This window comes from Stigmatopora nigra, chromosome 5 (assembly GCF_051989575.1).
Source record: "Stigmatopora nigra isolate UIUO_SnigA chromosome 5, RoL_Snig_1.1, whole genome shotgun sequence".
NCBI lineage: Eukaryota > Metazoa > Chordata > Actinopteri > Syngnathiformes > Syngnathidae > Stigmatopora > Stigmatopora nigra.
The window spans coordinates 3,038,205-3,051,318 of NC_135512.1; the positions used below are offsets into that span (position 1 = coordinate 3,038,205).

The 13,114-nt window shown below is 36.0% G+C and overlaps 2 protein-coding genes across 2 annotated transcripts in view; one reads left to right on the forward strand and one right to left on the reverse strand.

Annotated features, from left to right (window-relative positions):
• Window positions 1-13,114, reverse strand: part of lsm7 (LSM7 homolog, U6 small nuclear RNA and mRNA degradation associated) — a 233,169-nt gene that overhangs the window by 86,763 nt on the left and 133,292 nt on the right. The window lies entirely within an intron of this gene.
• LOC144196976 (fibrillin-2-like) overlaps window positions 1-13,114 on the forward strand; it is a 63,588-nt gene that overhangs the window by 46,388 nt on the left and 4,086 nt on the right. The window contains exons 32-59 of the mRNA XM_077717493.1: window positions 855-977; window positions 1,079-1,201; window positions 1,307-1,432; window positions 2,191-2,313; window positions 2,998-3,120; window positions 4,134-4,295; window positions 4,463-4,531; window positions 4,603-4,728; window positions 4,805-4,930; window positions 5,013-5,162; window positions 5,257-5,328; window positions 6,265-6,390; window positions 6,489-6,614; window positions 7,524-7,649; window positions 7,737-7,853; window positions 7,934-8,062; window positions 8,136-8,255; window positions 8,336-8,461; window positions 9,567-9,719; window positions 10,155-10,220; window positions 10,301-10,426; window positions 11,223-11,342; window positions 11,419-11,541; window positions 11,891-12,022; window positions 12,144-12,269; window positions 12,391-12,597; window positions 12,722-12,847; window positions 12,961-13,083. Of these exons, the coding sequence (XP_077573619.1) occupies window positions 855-977; window positions 1,079-1,201; window positions 1,307-1,432; window positions 2,191-2,313; window positions 2,998-3,120; window positions 4,134-4,295; window positions 4,463-4,531; window positions 4,603-4,728; window positions 4,805-4,930; window positions 5,013-5,162; window positions 5,257-5,328; window positions 6,265-6,390; window positions 6,489-6,614; window positions 7,524-7,649; window positions 7,737-7,853; window positions 7,934-8,062; window positions 8,136-8,255; window positions 8,336-8,461; window positions 9,567-9,719; window positions 10,155-10,220; window positions 10,301-10,426; window positions 11,223-11,342; window positions 11,419-11,541; window positions 11,891-12,022; window positions 12,144-12,269; window positions 12,391-12,597; window positions 12,722-12,847; window positions 12,961-13,083 (3,495 nt within the window). The remainder of the gene's footprint in view (window positions 1-854; window positions 978-1,078; window positions 1,202-1,306; window positions 1,433-2,190; window positions 2,314-2,997; window positions 3,121-4,133; window positions 4,296-4,462; window positions 4,532-4,602; window positions 4,729-4,804; window positions 4,931-5,012; window positions 5,163-5,256; window positions 5,329-6,264; window positions 6,391-6,488; window positions 6,615-7,523; window positions 7,650-7,736; window positions 7,854-7,933; window positions 8,063-8,135; window positions 8,256-8,335; window positions 8,462-9,566; window positions 9,720-10,154; window positions 10,221-10,300; window positions 10,427-11,222; window positions 11,343-11,418; window positions 11,542-11,890; window positions 12,023-12,143; window positions 12,270-12,390; window positions 12,598-12,721; window positions 12,848-12,960; window positions 13,084-13,114) is intronic.

The window sequence follows — 13,114 nt, forward strand, 5'->3', positions numbered from 1 at the left end:
AGACAGTGCGCCTTATAATCCAGCGCGCCTTATATATGGAAAAAATGTCATTCATTGAGGGTGCGCCTTATAGCCGTGAAAATATGGTAAGTTAATTGTAAATTAGTTGAGTATGGTGACGGTTCTTAGGTAAGAAACAGTCATTGAGTCTGTTTGTCTTGGCTGTTATGGCTGTGTAGCACTTTCCAATGTTTAGGATGAAAACTTTGTTTAAATTTTAAGTTTAACTGCTTCTGATTTCGCAATAATGGATCATTAAAATTGTTAGTGTTGTGTAAATATAGGTTATTATGTGAAATTAACATAGAGTTACCGTATGGGCCTTCCCAATGGAAAGTGTACTTATTCAAAAATTATATTTTAGTTGGAATTTACTCTTAGATGGAACGATTATGAAAAAAAAAATACAAAGTAAAATTAATGTTACTGCATTATGTTTCTTAAAAAAGAAACAACATATACAGGGTGTCTCAAAAAAATGTACTCACTTTTAGAATAAACTTTTAGAATGACCAGATATTCTAATTGTGAGTACATTTTATTCTAAAAGTGAGTACATTTTTTTGAGACACCCTGTAGTATCATTTCCAACGGCAAAGGTTATTGTGCATTATTATTATTATTTTGTCATAATGCAAAGAATTTTACTACATTGTTATAAAATTTTGTAAAAAAAAATTGCCAGCTTTTTTCAGTTAAGATTAATATTCTCAACCATTGAATGACTTAAAAAGTTATTAAAAAAAGTCATTTTTGCAGTTGTCACAGTTACATCTTTATGCCTATCAATATCAATGTACAGAATACCTGAGTTAACTTCTTAATAAATACACGTTTCTTCAATATATTTCCAGATATTGACGAGTGTGAGATCGGTGCTAATAACTGCGACATGCATGCCGCATGTATCAATGTTCCCGGAAGCTTTAAGTGTCGCTGTCGTGACGGCTGGCTGGGCGACGGCATCAAGTGTATCGGTAAATATTCCAATATTTATTCCCATAACGTATATATCACCTTCTTGAAAAACTGCCTAGACAAATATTTACTGCGAAATTGACTGGTAAACTGTGCATAGATATGGACGAGTGTGCGGCTGAGGACCACAACTGCAACCTGAATGCAGACTGTGTCAACACACCAGGCTCTTACAGGTGTACGTGTAAGGATGGTTTCAATGGAGACGGCTTTTCCTGCTCTGGTACGACTTTTTTGTTTCTTAAAGCGGCTTCTTAACTTTTTTGTTGACCTCTCGAAACTCTAAGAAGCAAAACCGTAACATCTGATCAATTCTGTTTTATGCCAGACATGGACGAGTGTGCCGACAACGTGAACTTGTGTGAAAACGGACAGTGCCTGAACGCACCAGGAGGCTACCGTTGCGAGTGTGAGATGGGTTTCACACCAACAGAGGACAGCAAAGCCTGTCAAGGTACACTTAAAACTTTCTCATATAAGTACCGTATTTTCACGACGATACTGCGCATGGTATTTTTAGCCGCAGTGTCAATAACGAATGCTATTTCTGTATTTTACACACACAAAGGACGCATGGTTTTTATAGAGGCAGCCTGGCATGGCAATATAAAACATACACGCTATACCCACATGCTAAAAATACGTTTTTAAAAAGGCAATGGAAGCAAAACTGAGTTCGGTTGTACTTTATTTTACCATTTTACAAAGTACACACATCATCATCACCCACAAATCCATCAAGTCTTAATTTTCTGTGTCCGAATTGAACAATTGTCCATCAAAAACACTGAGTTGAATACATTTGTCCAGGTGGCCAAAATCCATTCGCAAATAGTAGCTAGCTAGTAGCTAGCGTAACTTTTCCAAAACTGCTTTCCATACTTTATCAAGCTGTTTTGATATCGATGTATACAGGCCACAATCCATTGGGTGTATTGACAAAAGTACTACATATCCCAGCAGTCACTGCATAGTACTTTTTCTACGGGAAAGTAGTAGAGTCGATATACCCTATTGACTGATTTATTTTATTCAATCGTTATAACAATTTTAGTATTGGTACATATATAAACCGCACTGGATTATAAGGCGCACAGTCTATTTTACAGAAAATTTAAGACTTTTCTATGCGCCTTATAGTCGTGAAAATACAGTATTTGCTTTTTTCTTTTCCCTCAAATAGATGATTAAAATCTCTTTGTTTTACCACAGATATCGATGAGTGTAATTTCCAAAACATTTGCGTGTTTGGAACATGTCAGAACCTTCCGGGGATGTTCCGCTGTGTGTGTGATGACGGTTACGAGCTTGATCGGAGCGGAGGAAACTGTACAGGTTAGTATCGGGTGTATATTAACACACAATATAACATACTTTGACAAAAAGCCAAAAAACGCACCATCACTGTCAGATATTTTTTTTAAAACAAAAATGGCTGAATTGGAACAATACTACTAAGTATGCAGATGCTACTTTAGTTTACAAAATCTTCCAAGACAAAGCTCCTCCTCTACTACAAGATTTTGTACAAAAAAATTCCAACATATCAACAAGGGCTGGCTCTAGAGGTGAATGTGTAGTTCCCTTCAAAAATAGTGCATTCAGCACCTTCATACTAAGACAAAGCTCCTCCTCAACTTCAAGATTTTATCCAAAAAAATCCAACAAATCAACAAGGGCTGGCTCTAGAGGTGAATGTGTAGTTCCCTTCAAAATTAATGCATTCAGCCAAAGCACCTTCATACCTGGAACTCAATAATAATAATAACTAATTAATAACTAATTAAAATACATCTCTAAAACTCTTGGCCAATCATTTTAAAGATGGAAATTAACCTTCCACCACAATCTTACATGTTTAGATATGTGTTCATTAACATTAATATAAATATGTTCATTAATATGTGCTGTCCTGTGTTGAATAAATGAAACTGGTGTTTTTAAAGTGTTTTTCTATATTAAAACTGGCTTTCCATGATGATATGCCGTGAATAAATGAAGTTTTTTGCACCATTTCAGATATGAACGAGTGTGCCGACCCAGTGAACTGCATCAACGGGCTGTGTGTGAACACACCAGGAAGTTACCTGTGTAACTGCCCAGCCGATTTTGAGCTCAACCCTACTGGCGTGGGTTGTGTAGGTGGGTAAAAGTTTAAAATAGTGTTGGTAGAGTAGTTTAAATACTGTAAAATGCTATTTCCAAATTTTTAATTCATTTTTTGCAGTCATTTTGATGCTTTTAAATAATGAAAAGCTCAGATTTACCAATTTACCATTTGAAGAAATTGTAATATTGTTGTATTGTAGTATATTGTAGTATATTGTAGTATAAATTATAGTATATATTGTAGTATAAATTATAGTATATATTGTAGTATAAATTATAGTATATATTGTAGTATAAATTATAGTATATATTGTAGTATAAATTATAGTATATATTATAGTATAAATTATAGTATATATTCTAGTTTATTGTAGTATATTGTAATATATTGTAGTATATTGTAATATATTGTAATATATTGTAACATATTGTAATATATTGTAGTATATTGTAGTATACTGTAGTATGTAGTATATTGTAGTATATTGCGGTATATTGTAGTATATTGTAGTATATTGTAGTATAAATTGTAGTATAAATTGTAGTATATTGTAGTATATTGTAGTATATTGTAGTATATTGTAATATAAATTGTAGTATATTGTAGTATAAATTGTAGTATATTGTAGTATAAATTGTAGTATATTGTAGTATGAATTGTAGTATAAATTGTAGTATAAATTGTAGTATAAATTGTAGTATAAATTGTAGTATAAATTGTAGTATAAATTGTAGTATAAATTGTAGTATAAATTGTAGTATATTGTAGTATAAATTGTAGTATATTGTAGTATAAATTGTAGTATATTGTAGTATAAATTGTAGTATAAATTGTAGTATTTTTTCCTTCCCATATTTTGAATGAAGTTTTCAAATCTCATTTTTTTTTGCACTTGTATTTAGGTATGCTGTTATTTTCAATCTATACTAAGGATTAGCATAATAAGCATGTACTGACACTTGTGTGCTTTTAATTTACGCTAAGCACTAAGTATTAGTAATTTGAATTTACTTTTAAAAAGTTTCCATATTTTTCTTCATTTCAGATATTCGTGTGGGCAACTGTTTTCTGGATATCCTACCACGTGGAGATGGCGGAATCTCTTGTAGTGCTGAAATTGGAGTGGGCGTGACCAGAGCTTCCTGTTGTTGTTCACTGGGAGGAGCCTGGGGCAACCCTTGTGAACTTTGCCCCGCCCCCAATTCAAGTATACACAACCTCCTGAACTAAAAATTTAATCTTAAATAGGACATTTTTAAATATCTAAACTCCCTCAAACATAAGAACAAAATAGATTGAAGACAAAATGTCATTAAGAAAATACAAATTCTAATTCCCACTAATAGAGATTTAAAAATATATTTTTTTCTACAGCTGAATATCGAACCCTCTGTCCTGGAGGAGAAGGTTTCAGACCCAACCCCATTACTGTCATCCTAGAAGGTAAACCATCAAACTTTTCATTTTTTAAGATCAATTTAAAACTATAGTACAAAACCTAATTTATACTCCAGATATTGACGAATGCCAGGAGCTTCCAGGCCTCTGCCAAGGTGGAAATTGTGTCAACACTTTTGGTAGCTTCCAATGTGAATGCCCGGCAGGTTATTACCTCAACGAGGAAACACGAATTTGTGAAGGTAAGATAATTCACAACCCACTCCAACCTGATTTATACTTCTACCTATACTATTAATACACTTTCTAAACAAATAGACATTGACGAATGCACCACCCACATTGGAATCTGTGGACCCGGTACCTGTTACAACACCTTGGGCAACTACACATGTGTTTGTCCACCGGAGTACATGCAAGTCAATGGAGGAAACAACTGCATGGGTAAGGCGACACATCCTGGACCGGTTGTTGTTTTTTTTTGCTGAAATCCCGTCACTGATTTGTTTCTGTGGGTGAAATTCAGACATGAGGAAAAGTGTATGTTACCGCAACTTCAATGATACCTGCGAGAACGAGTTGTCGTTCAACATGACCAAAAAGATGTGTTGCTGTGCTTACAATGTCGGCAAGGCATGGAATAAGCCATGTGAGGCTTGCCCAACTCCTGCAACTTGTGAGTTTTACACAGTTAACGAGTACTTCGTACTCAAATGCAGTTGTGTTTTGTTTTCTTTGTTAAGTTTGACTAATTATTGTTTTTTTTTCAGCTCAGTATCAGTTACTTTGTGGTAACCAGGCTCCTGGATTTATCATCGATATCCACACTGGGAAGCCAATTGGTAAGTACATAATGCAAGTTGTACGTCTTTCATAACAAATTAATACTATTTTTTTTTCTTCATTCAAATCTCTTTTACAATGGCAGATTATATCCTGAAAATATGTACAGTGGTACTTTGACATACGAGCAATTTGAGATACGGGTAAAAATTTCGGGCAAATATTTGTCTTGAGATACGAGGCAACTTTTGAGATACGAGCATACAACGGATGTGAGAAGCTTCTCATAAGAACATCATGGCCACTGTTTTTCTGGGCGCAACTCCCTTGTTTAATGTCTTTATGAGCACTGGGCGGAGCATTGCATTTTTTTCAGTGTTTTTTTTCACCAGTTAGACAGTGTGAATGGCGGAGCAATCGCAAGTACGAGAGGAGTATATACTACTTTTCGTTGGCAAGTGGTCATGCGTTATCCTATTGTGAGGACATTTGTGTGCATCATTTTGGGATTATTTTGAAGGGGAGACAAAAGCAAATAACCCTTGATAGGTTAAATCTGAAAGTCAGAGTGGAGGCGGGGCCAATAGAGCCAGAAAGGTATCAAAAATTTAAACAAAATTAGATAGTTTAGTGTAAGATTAGATTAAATTTATTTTTGAGTGTGGCTGCATCGTAATCCAACTTCATTTAAATTTGTTTATGTTATGTTACGAGCGCATTGCCGTGCAATAAGCTCGTATCTTGAGGTACCACTGTACTGGGAATAATTTTACCCCATATCCAATATTACTCTTTATTATAACTTCTAAAAGATCTATCTAAAATATACAAATTCAGTTACCCCAAATGACAACATACAAAAAGCCAATTAAATTCGCTAACCATAAAAAGGACTTGATAGCAAAAATCTTTGTATCATATTTGACACCCTTTTGCTCGTGTTAAGAGAAAAGGAATATGTACGCACTGTATATATTTTTTGCTCTTGTTTGCAGATATTGATGAGTGCAGGGAGATTCCCGGCATCTGTGCCAATGGCGTGTGCATTAACCAGATTGGGAGCTTCCGTTGTGAATGTCCAATGGGCTTTAGCTATAACAACATACTGCTCATTTGCGAAGGTAGTAACCCTCTGTAAAATAACAGGCAGCAAATTTTCAAAAAACCAATACTGCTTGTTGTTAGAAAATGATTTTTCTTTTGTTTCTATCTTACAAAGATATTGACGAATGCAACAGCGGAGACAACCTCTGCCAACGGAACGCCAAATGTATCAACATACCCGGCAGTTATCGCTGCGAATGCTCGGCAGGGTTCAAACTATCGCCTAGTGGAGCCTGTGTGGGTAAGTACATGCTTTCTTAGAATGCATTTAATAAGAAGTTTTTGTTTTTTAAAGTGTAAGTCGCAAAATATTGAGTATAAGTCAAATCTGACCAAAAATGCCCAATAAAAAAGGGGTAAACCATATATACGTCGCATCTGAGTATAGGTTACAGGTCTGGCTAACTATTTAAAATATTAACACTTATAGTCCTATAATATATTCTAGTATAGAATATTTGGTATTAGTAAACTAGGCACAGCTTGATATATTAGAATAGAATATATATTGCCTTGAAATCTTATATATGTGGAAGATGTGCTTAATACAGTAAGTTTCTTCAAGTCTGCTGGTTGCCTTTAGCTATGAACAATGTTATATGTATATATATATACTTTGTATATACTTTATTAATTTGTTAAACATGCATATCTGTCTCTTTAATGAGGCTCTCTGCCGACCACAACTTATTTTGCGTGTTAACCTCGAGCTGTAACAACTACTCATTAAGCGATACATTGATTTCGGACACTTCAAATATGTGCCACAATTGTATGCCTCAATTCGACTCAATTTGGTGGTAAATCCACGGGATTTTACTTCAGTTTCCTCCCTTTCTATCTCGGTTCTGAGCAAAAATATACAAATTAAGTTGAACTGTACATAGTACGTGGTTCTGGAACATCAACATAAGTTGTAAGACTAAATACATACTATATGGGTAGATCTTTTTGCCTCGATTATTTCTTTAAAAGTGCTGAAAAGTGTGAATACTTCTGAGCATACATCACTTCTAAACTTTGTGGGTGGCCCGGATTAAATAAAAAAAAGTAAGTAGGTCTTAGATTACCTCTTGTGTGTGGCTTTCTTGGAATTCTTGACTTTCATCAACATTCACGAATCATCTCTTCACGTCCTTCATTCCGTCAGACCGCAACGAATGCCAAGAAATTCCAAATGTATGCAGCCATGGAGAGTGTATTGACACCCAAGGTAGTTATCGTTGTCTCTGCCACAACGGCTTCAAAGCAACTGCAGATCAAACCATGTGCATGGGTAAGTATAAGAATAATCAACATTAGATTTAATAAGCATTTCCTTAGATTTCGTTGTTTTTAACACCAATATTTCCTGGATTTTTAGACATTGACGAATGTGACAGACAACCATGTGGAAATGGTACTTGTAAAAACACAGTAGGGTCCTACAACTGCCTTTGCTTCCCTGGTTTTGAACTCACGCACAACAATGACTGCATGGGTATGGAGTACTCTGTCAAAATATGTTTCTACGTATATAAAAATGTATAAAAGGTTAACAGAAGTGTTTATTACTTGCAGATATTGATGAGTGCACCGCCCTTCAGGGTCAAGTTTGTAGAAATGGACAGTGTATTAATGGGTTAGGTTCCTTCCAATGTCTTTGCCATGAAGGTTATGAAAATACACCTGATGGGAAAAACTGTGTTGGTAAGTTTGATTGTATTTAATACCATTTTGTTGAGTTCTTATGTTTTAAACACTGTTCTTTCCAATCGTATAGATATCAACGAATGTGTCAGTCTGCCTGGGACATGTTCCCCAGGAACTTGTCAGAATTTAGACGGCTCCTTTAGATGTATTTGTCCTCCGGGTTATGAAGTGCAGAATGACCAGTGTATTGGTAAGATACAGACTTTGATATATAAATAATCTTGACTTCAACATTTGCAGCACATTTGTCTTACTTTATGTTTTATCCAGATATCAACGAATGTGAAGTGGAACCGAATCTTTGCCAGTTTGGAACCTGTACAAACACACCTGGTAGCTTCCAATGCACTTGCCAGCCAGGTTTTGTGCTCTCTGATAACAAGCGGCGATGCTATGGTGAGACTAAATCTTGTCTTTTATTCTTAAAACCTATTCCTGATTAATTTGTAATTGGTTTAATATAAGGAATATGTTTAAATATATATACAACTCTACCACCACTTTTTTTGTTCCTGTTCATGTTACGATGCGTTCATATTTTGTGTGATTTCAACTTTTCCAATTTGCTTCTTTTGTTTGTTTGTTTGTTTTGTTTTACCATGAATATACTTGTGTCCATCTTTCCACGTTAAAGAATCATTTTGAGATCACTGCGAGTTTCTAGACAAAAAAAATAATTGAAGGACATCTCAGTAAAACATAGAACATTGTTGAAAACATTCAGAGGTTCAATTCAAAAAGTCATTATAATTTGTATTAAAAACAATCTGAACTGACAGCAATGGCATGACTAACCTAAAATAAATATTTTTAAATTAACAGGTAGGACTTGACCTGACAAATATTTTTCCGTCTTTAGAATCTATATAATATACAAAATGGCCTATAACATGTGGTTAAGATATTGTCGTTAATGATGAAAACATTCATTCATTAATGGTTTGATGAATTATTTAGATAAATACTAATTTAACACTATGCCGGCCTTTAAAAATGATAGACATCCATTCTAAATTTGACTGGGTTGGCATGGATTGGACTTTTTAAAAATATTTAAATCTTCTTTTAATACCACCACGCATATTATGGACAGTAAATGATTTCATTTCTGTGCTCCAATAGCTTCAATTACAGTGTTCCCTCGCTACTTCACGGTTCAGCCACCGCGGATTCAGAGCTTTGCGTTTTTTTGGGAAAAAAAATACAAATATTACAATGAGACGACATATTTTACAGTTTTTTTTATTATAACATGAATTTCACTCTCTCTAAACGTATTCTATATGGTGTACTGTATACAGGGGGGTAAAAAAAATATAAATAATTTTTTTTTTTTTTTAATTAAATTCAAATTAAGCATTTTTGAAGGGGCATCCCTACTTTGCGGAAATTCACTTATCGCGGGTGGTCCCGGTCTGCATTAATTGCGATAACCGAGGGAACACTGTATTCCGACGCAAATTTCTAAAACCCTTTCATTTTTTTACCTTTTTGACAACAGACACTCGAGAGAGTTTCTGCTTCACCAAATTCGAAGTAGGAAAGTGTTCCGTACCGAAAGCTTTCAACACCACCAAGGCCAAGTGCTGTTGCAGCAAGATGCCCGGGGAGGGCTGGGGGCTTCCTTGCGAGCTGTGCCCCCGAGAGACTGAAGGTATGTAACAACAACAAACATTACATGCTTTCACACAGTACCAATGCAACATTATGGCAACGTTCAAATGTTTGAATTAAATGGAATTAAATGATTTTATTGTGATTATACAAGTATGAGATTTAAATCTTTCACCATTTAGTACACAAATAACAACAAAAAACAGAAGCCAGGATGCATATTGTTTTTTTTATAATGCTTTCTGCCCTTCTAAAGCACCATAATTCGTAAATGCTGGACAGGGTAGGTAGAGAACAGTTGATAATTTTTTTTGTGCTGTTCTGTGACTGTAGTTTTTGACATATTTAGTCATAGAAATATGTTGTTTCCTATATGTAGTATTATTAAGAAATATATGCAGAAAGCTGAATTAATATATGCGCATAATGACATTTGTAAAATAATAAAACTAACCTTTGAATATATTTTTTCCAGCTGCTTTCAACACTCTATGTCCCTACGGCCATGGAGCATTGCCTGGACTTGACAATGCCCGTGAGGGTGAGTAATTTATCACCAACCGAAATGACTCAATATGATGGATTACTTTTAAATATAATAAATATAATCCTCTCCTGTAGATATGAATGAGTGTCTGGATAACCCAGGCATTTGCCAGAATGGTATTTGCATCAATACAGATGGTTCTTTCCGATGTGAATGTCCCTTTGGATATAACTTGGACTACACTGGAGTTAATTGTGTTGGTAGGTTATTTTTTATTTTTTTTAAAAGTGATTCTTATCGACTTCAATTTAAGAAAATATTAAGCCCCGATTTTTTGGCAGATATATTTTTTTAATGTTCACTTCGAGCTCATTGAACAATATTAGATTACAAACAATACATCAGCTTTATCAGATAATACCGTATTTTCACGACTATAAGGCGCACCGCATTATAAGGCGCACCCTCAATGAATGACATTTTTCCATATATAAGGCGCACTGTATTATAAGGCGCACTGTCTATTTTGGAGAAAATGTAAGACTTTTAAGTGCGCCTTATAGTCGTGAAAATACGGTAATTGCTATTAACTTCCAGGTATGAAGCACTCACTACTTCACAGTCACCTCTAGAGCCAGCCATTGTTGATGTTTTGGATTTTTTTGTATAAAATTTTGTAGTGGGGGAGGAGCTATATGATGGAAGATTTTGTAAACTAAAATGGCATCTGCATATTTAACAGTATTGTTTCAGTTCAGGCGTTTGTGTTTTTTTAATATCCGACAGCGGTGGTTTTTCGTTTTTGGTTTTCTGTTTTTTCCATATATAAGACGCACTGTATTATAAGGCGCACTGCCTATTTTGGAGAAAATGTAAGACTTTTAAGTGCGCCTTATAGTCGTGAAAATACGGTAATACATTTTATACTCTCCCGCCTCAAAGTATGCATTACGTTTCTTTTGAACACCAACTTTAATAACCGCATTTTCGACACTGGAAAAAGGGCAATGTAGGAATGTCGTTCAAATAATGATTTCCAAATTATGTCCTTAACAGATACGGATGAGTGCTCCATTGGAAACCCATGTGGGAATGGAACCTGCACCAATGTGGTGGGAGGCTTTGAATGTTCTTGCCAGGAGGGTTTTGAACCTGGACCCATGATGACGTGTGAAGGTCAGTTTTCCAAATAGGCATTGTTAAAGTGTACTTTCTCCTTTGCTTATGGTTGATCATCCCACCCATTTTGCAGACATCAATGAGTGCTCAAAGAACCCTCTACTGTGCGCCTTCCGGTGTGTAAACACCTTTGGTTCCTACGAATGCATGTGCCCAGCCGGTTATGTGCTACGAGACGACCATCGTATGTGTAGAGGTAAGAAATTTTTGAAAAAGGACAGTAGTAGTAAGTACCTCTACTTACAAAATATTCAGGTTATGGTTACGGAAATTGTTTCAAGATACAAAATAAATTCAATTTGTGAAATGCAAAGTCCATCTCCCCTCTAAAAAAAATATTCCCCCTGAAATGTGAAATTGGCAGAATAAGGTCATGGGGGTGCTGGAGCATATCCCAGCCAACTACGATATTACATGCAAAATACTTTCATAGCGAAAAATTCAAGTTACAACCAATTAATTAAATAAGTAGAGCTACCACTGTAAACAATTTTAAAGAAAATTGTTTAGTTATTTACCATTTTGTCAATGCTGTTCCCCATTAGACCAAGATGAGTGTTCCGAAGGCCTGGATGACTGTGAATCCAAGGGAATGACATGTAAAAACCTCATTGGCACATTCATGTGTATCTGCCCACCTGGTATGCAGAGAAGACCTGATGGAGAAGGGTGTATGGGTAAGAAACCATGTTTCTGAGAGATTTAAGGAACTTTCTTGAGCATTGGGGAACAAATATATGACAATAGGACAGCATCTGTCACTCACATTTCTGTCAATGTTCTTCTGTGTACTTGCAGACTTGAACGAGTGTAGAGCCAAGCCTGGAATTTGTAAGAATGGACGCTGTGTCAACACTGTTGGAAGCTACCGCTGCGAGTGTAACGATGGCTTCGAGCCCAGCTCTACTGGAACGGAGTGTATCGGTAAGAAATTGATGGCATACTGGGAAGCCAGAGGGTAAATGCGCTGTAAAGTAGTAGTGTTAGTAGTTAAATTGAGTTGAAACCCATAAAAACTCTTCCAACTTCTTCCAACTTCTTCCAGATAATCGCAAGGGCTTCTGTTACATGGAGGTCTTGCAGACAATGTGTCAACAGTCGTCCACAAACCGCAACAGCGTGACCAAGTCCGAGTGTTGCTGCAATACGGGTCGAGGCTGGGGATCGCAGTGTGAGCTCTGCCCACTGCCTGGAACTGTCCAGTATAAAAGGATGTGTCCTCTTGGACCTGGCTATACTACAGATGGGAGGGGTAAGTATCTGTTAATGCCTAGTGTGTACTTGCTAAAAGGCATGTTGGGAATCGCCTACATGAACAACAATGGCAAGCGTAGATCATTTTCTAATTGGGTGTGGATACTTTTCTTCTAAACCAGATATCAACGAGTGTCAGGTGATGCCAGATCTTTGTCTCAACGGTCAATGCATCAACACTATTGGTTCCTTCCGTTGTCACTGTAACGTTGGATATAAGACCGACTTTACTGCTACCTCATGTGTCGGTAAGGTTGACCTCTGATTAGAATAGAATGTTATTTCCTTACTTTCAGTGTTGTTTAGGTAAGGCAACTACTTCTTCCCTTATATTTTTTAACTGTGAGTTTTGTTTTTACAGACGTGGATGAGTGTGGGCTGTCTCCCAAGCCTTGTAACTTCCTGTGTAAAAACACTGAAGGCAGTTACCTCTGCTCCTGTCCAAGAGGATACATCCTGCAGCCTGATGGCAAGACCTGCAAAGGTACAAAGGGTACTCAGACGTTTTGGTCTCT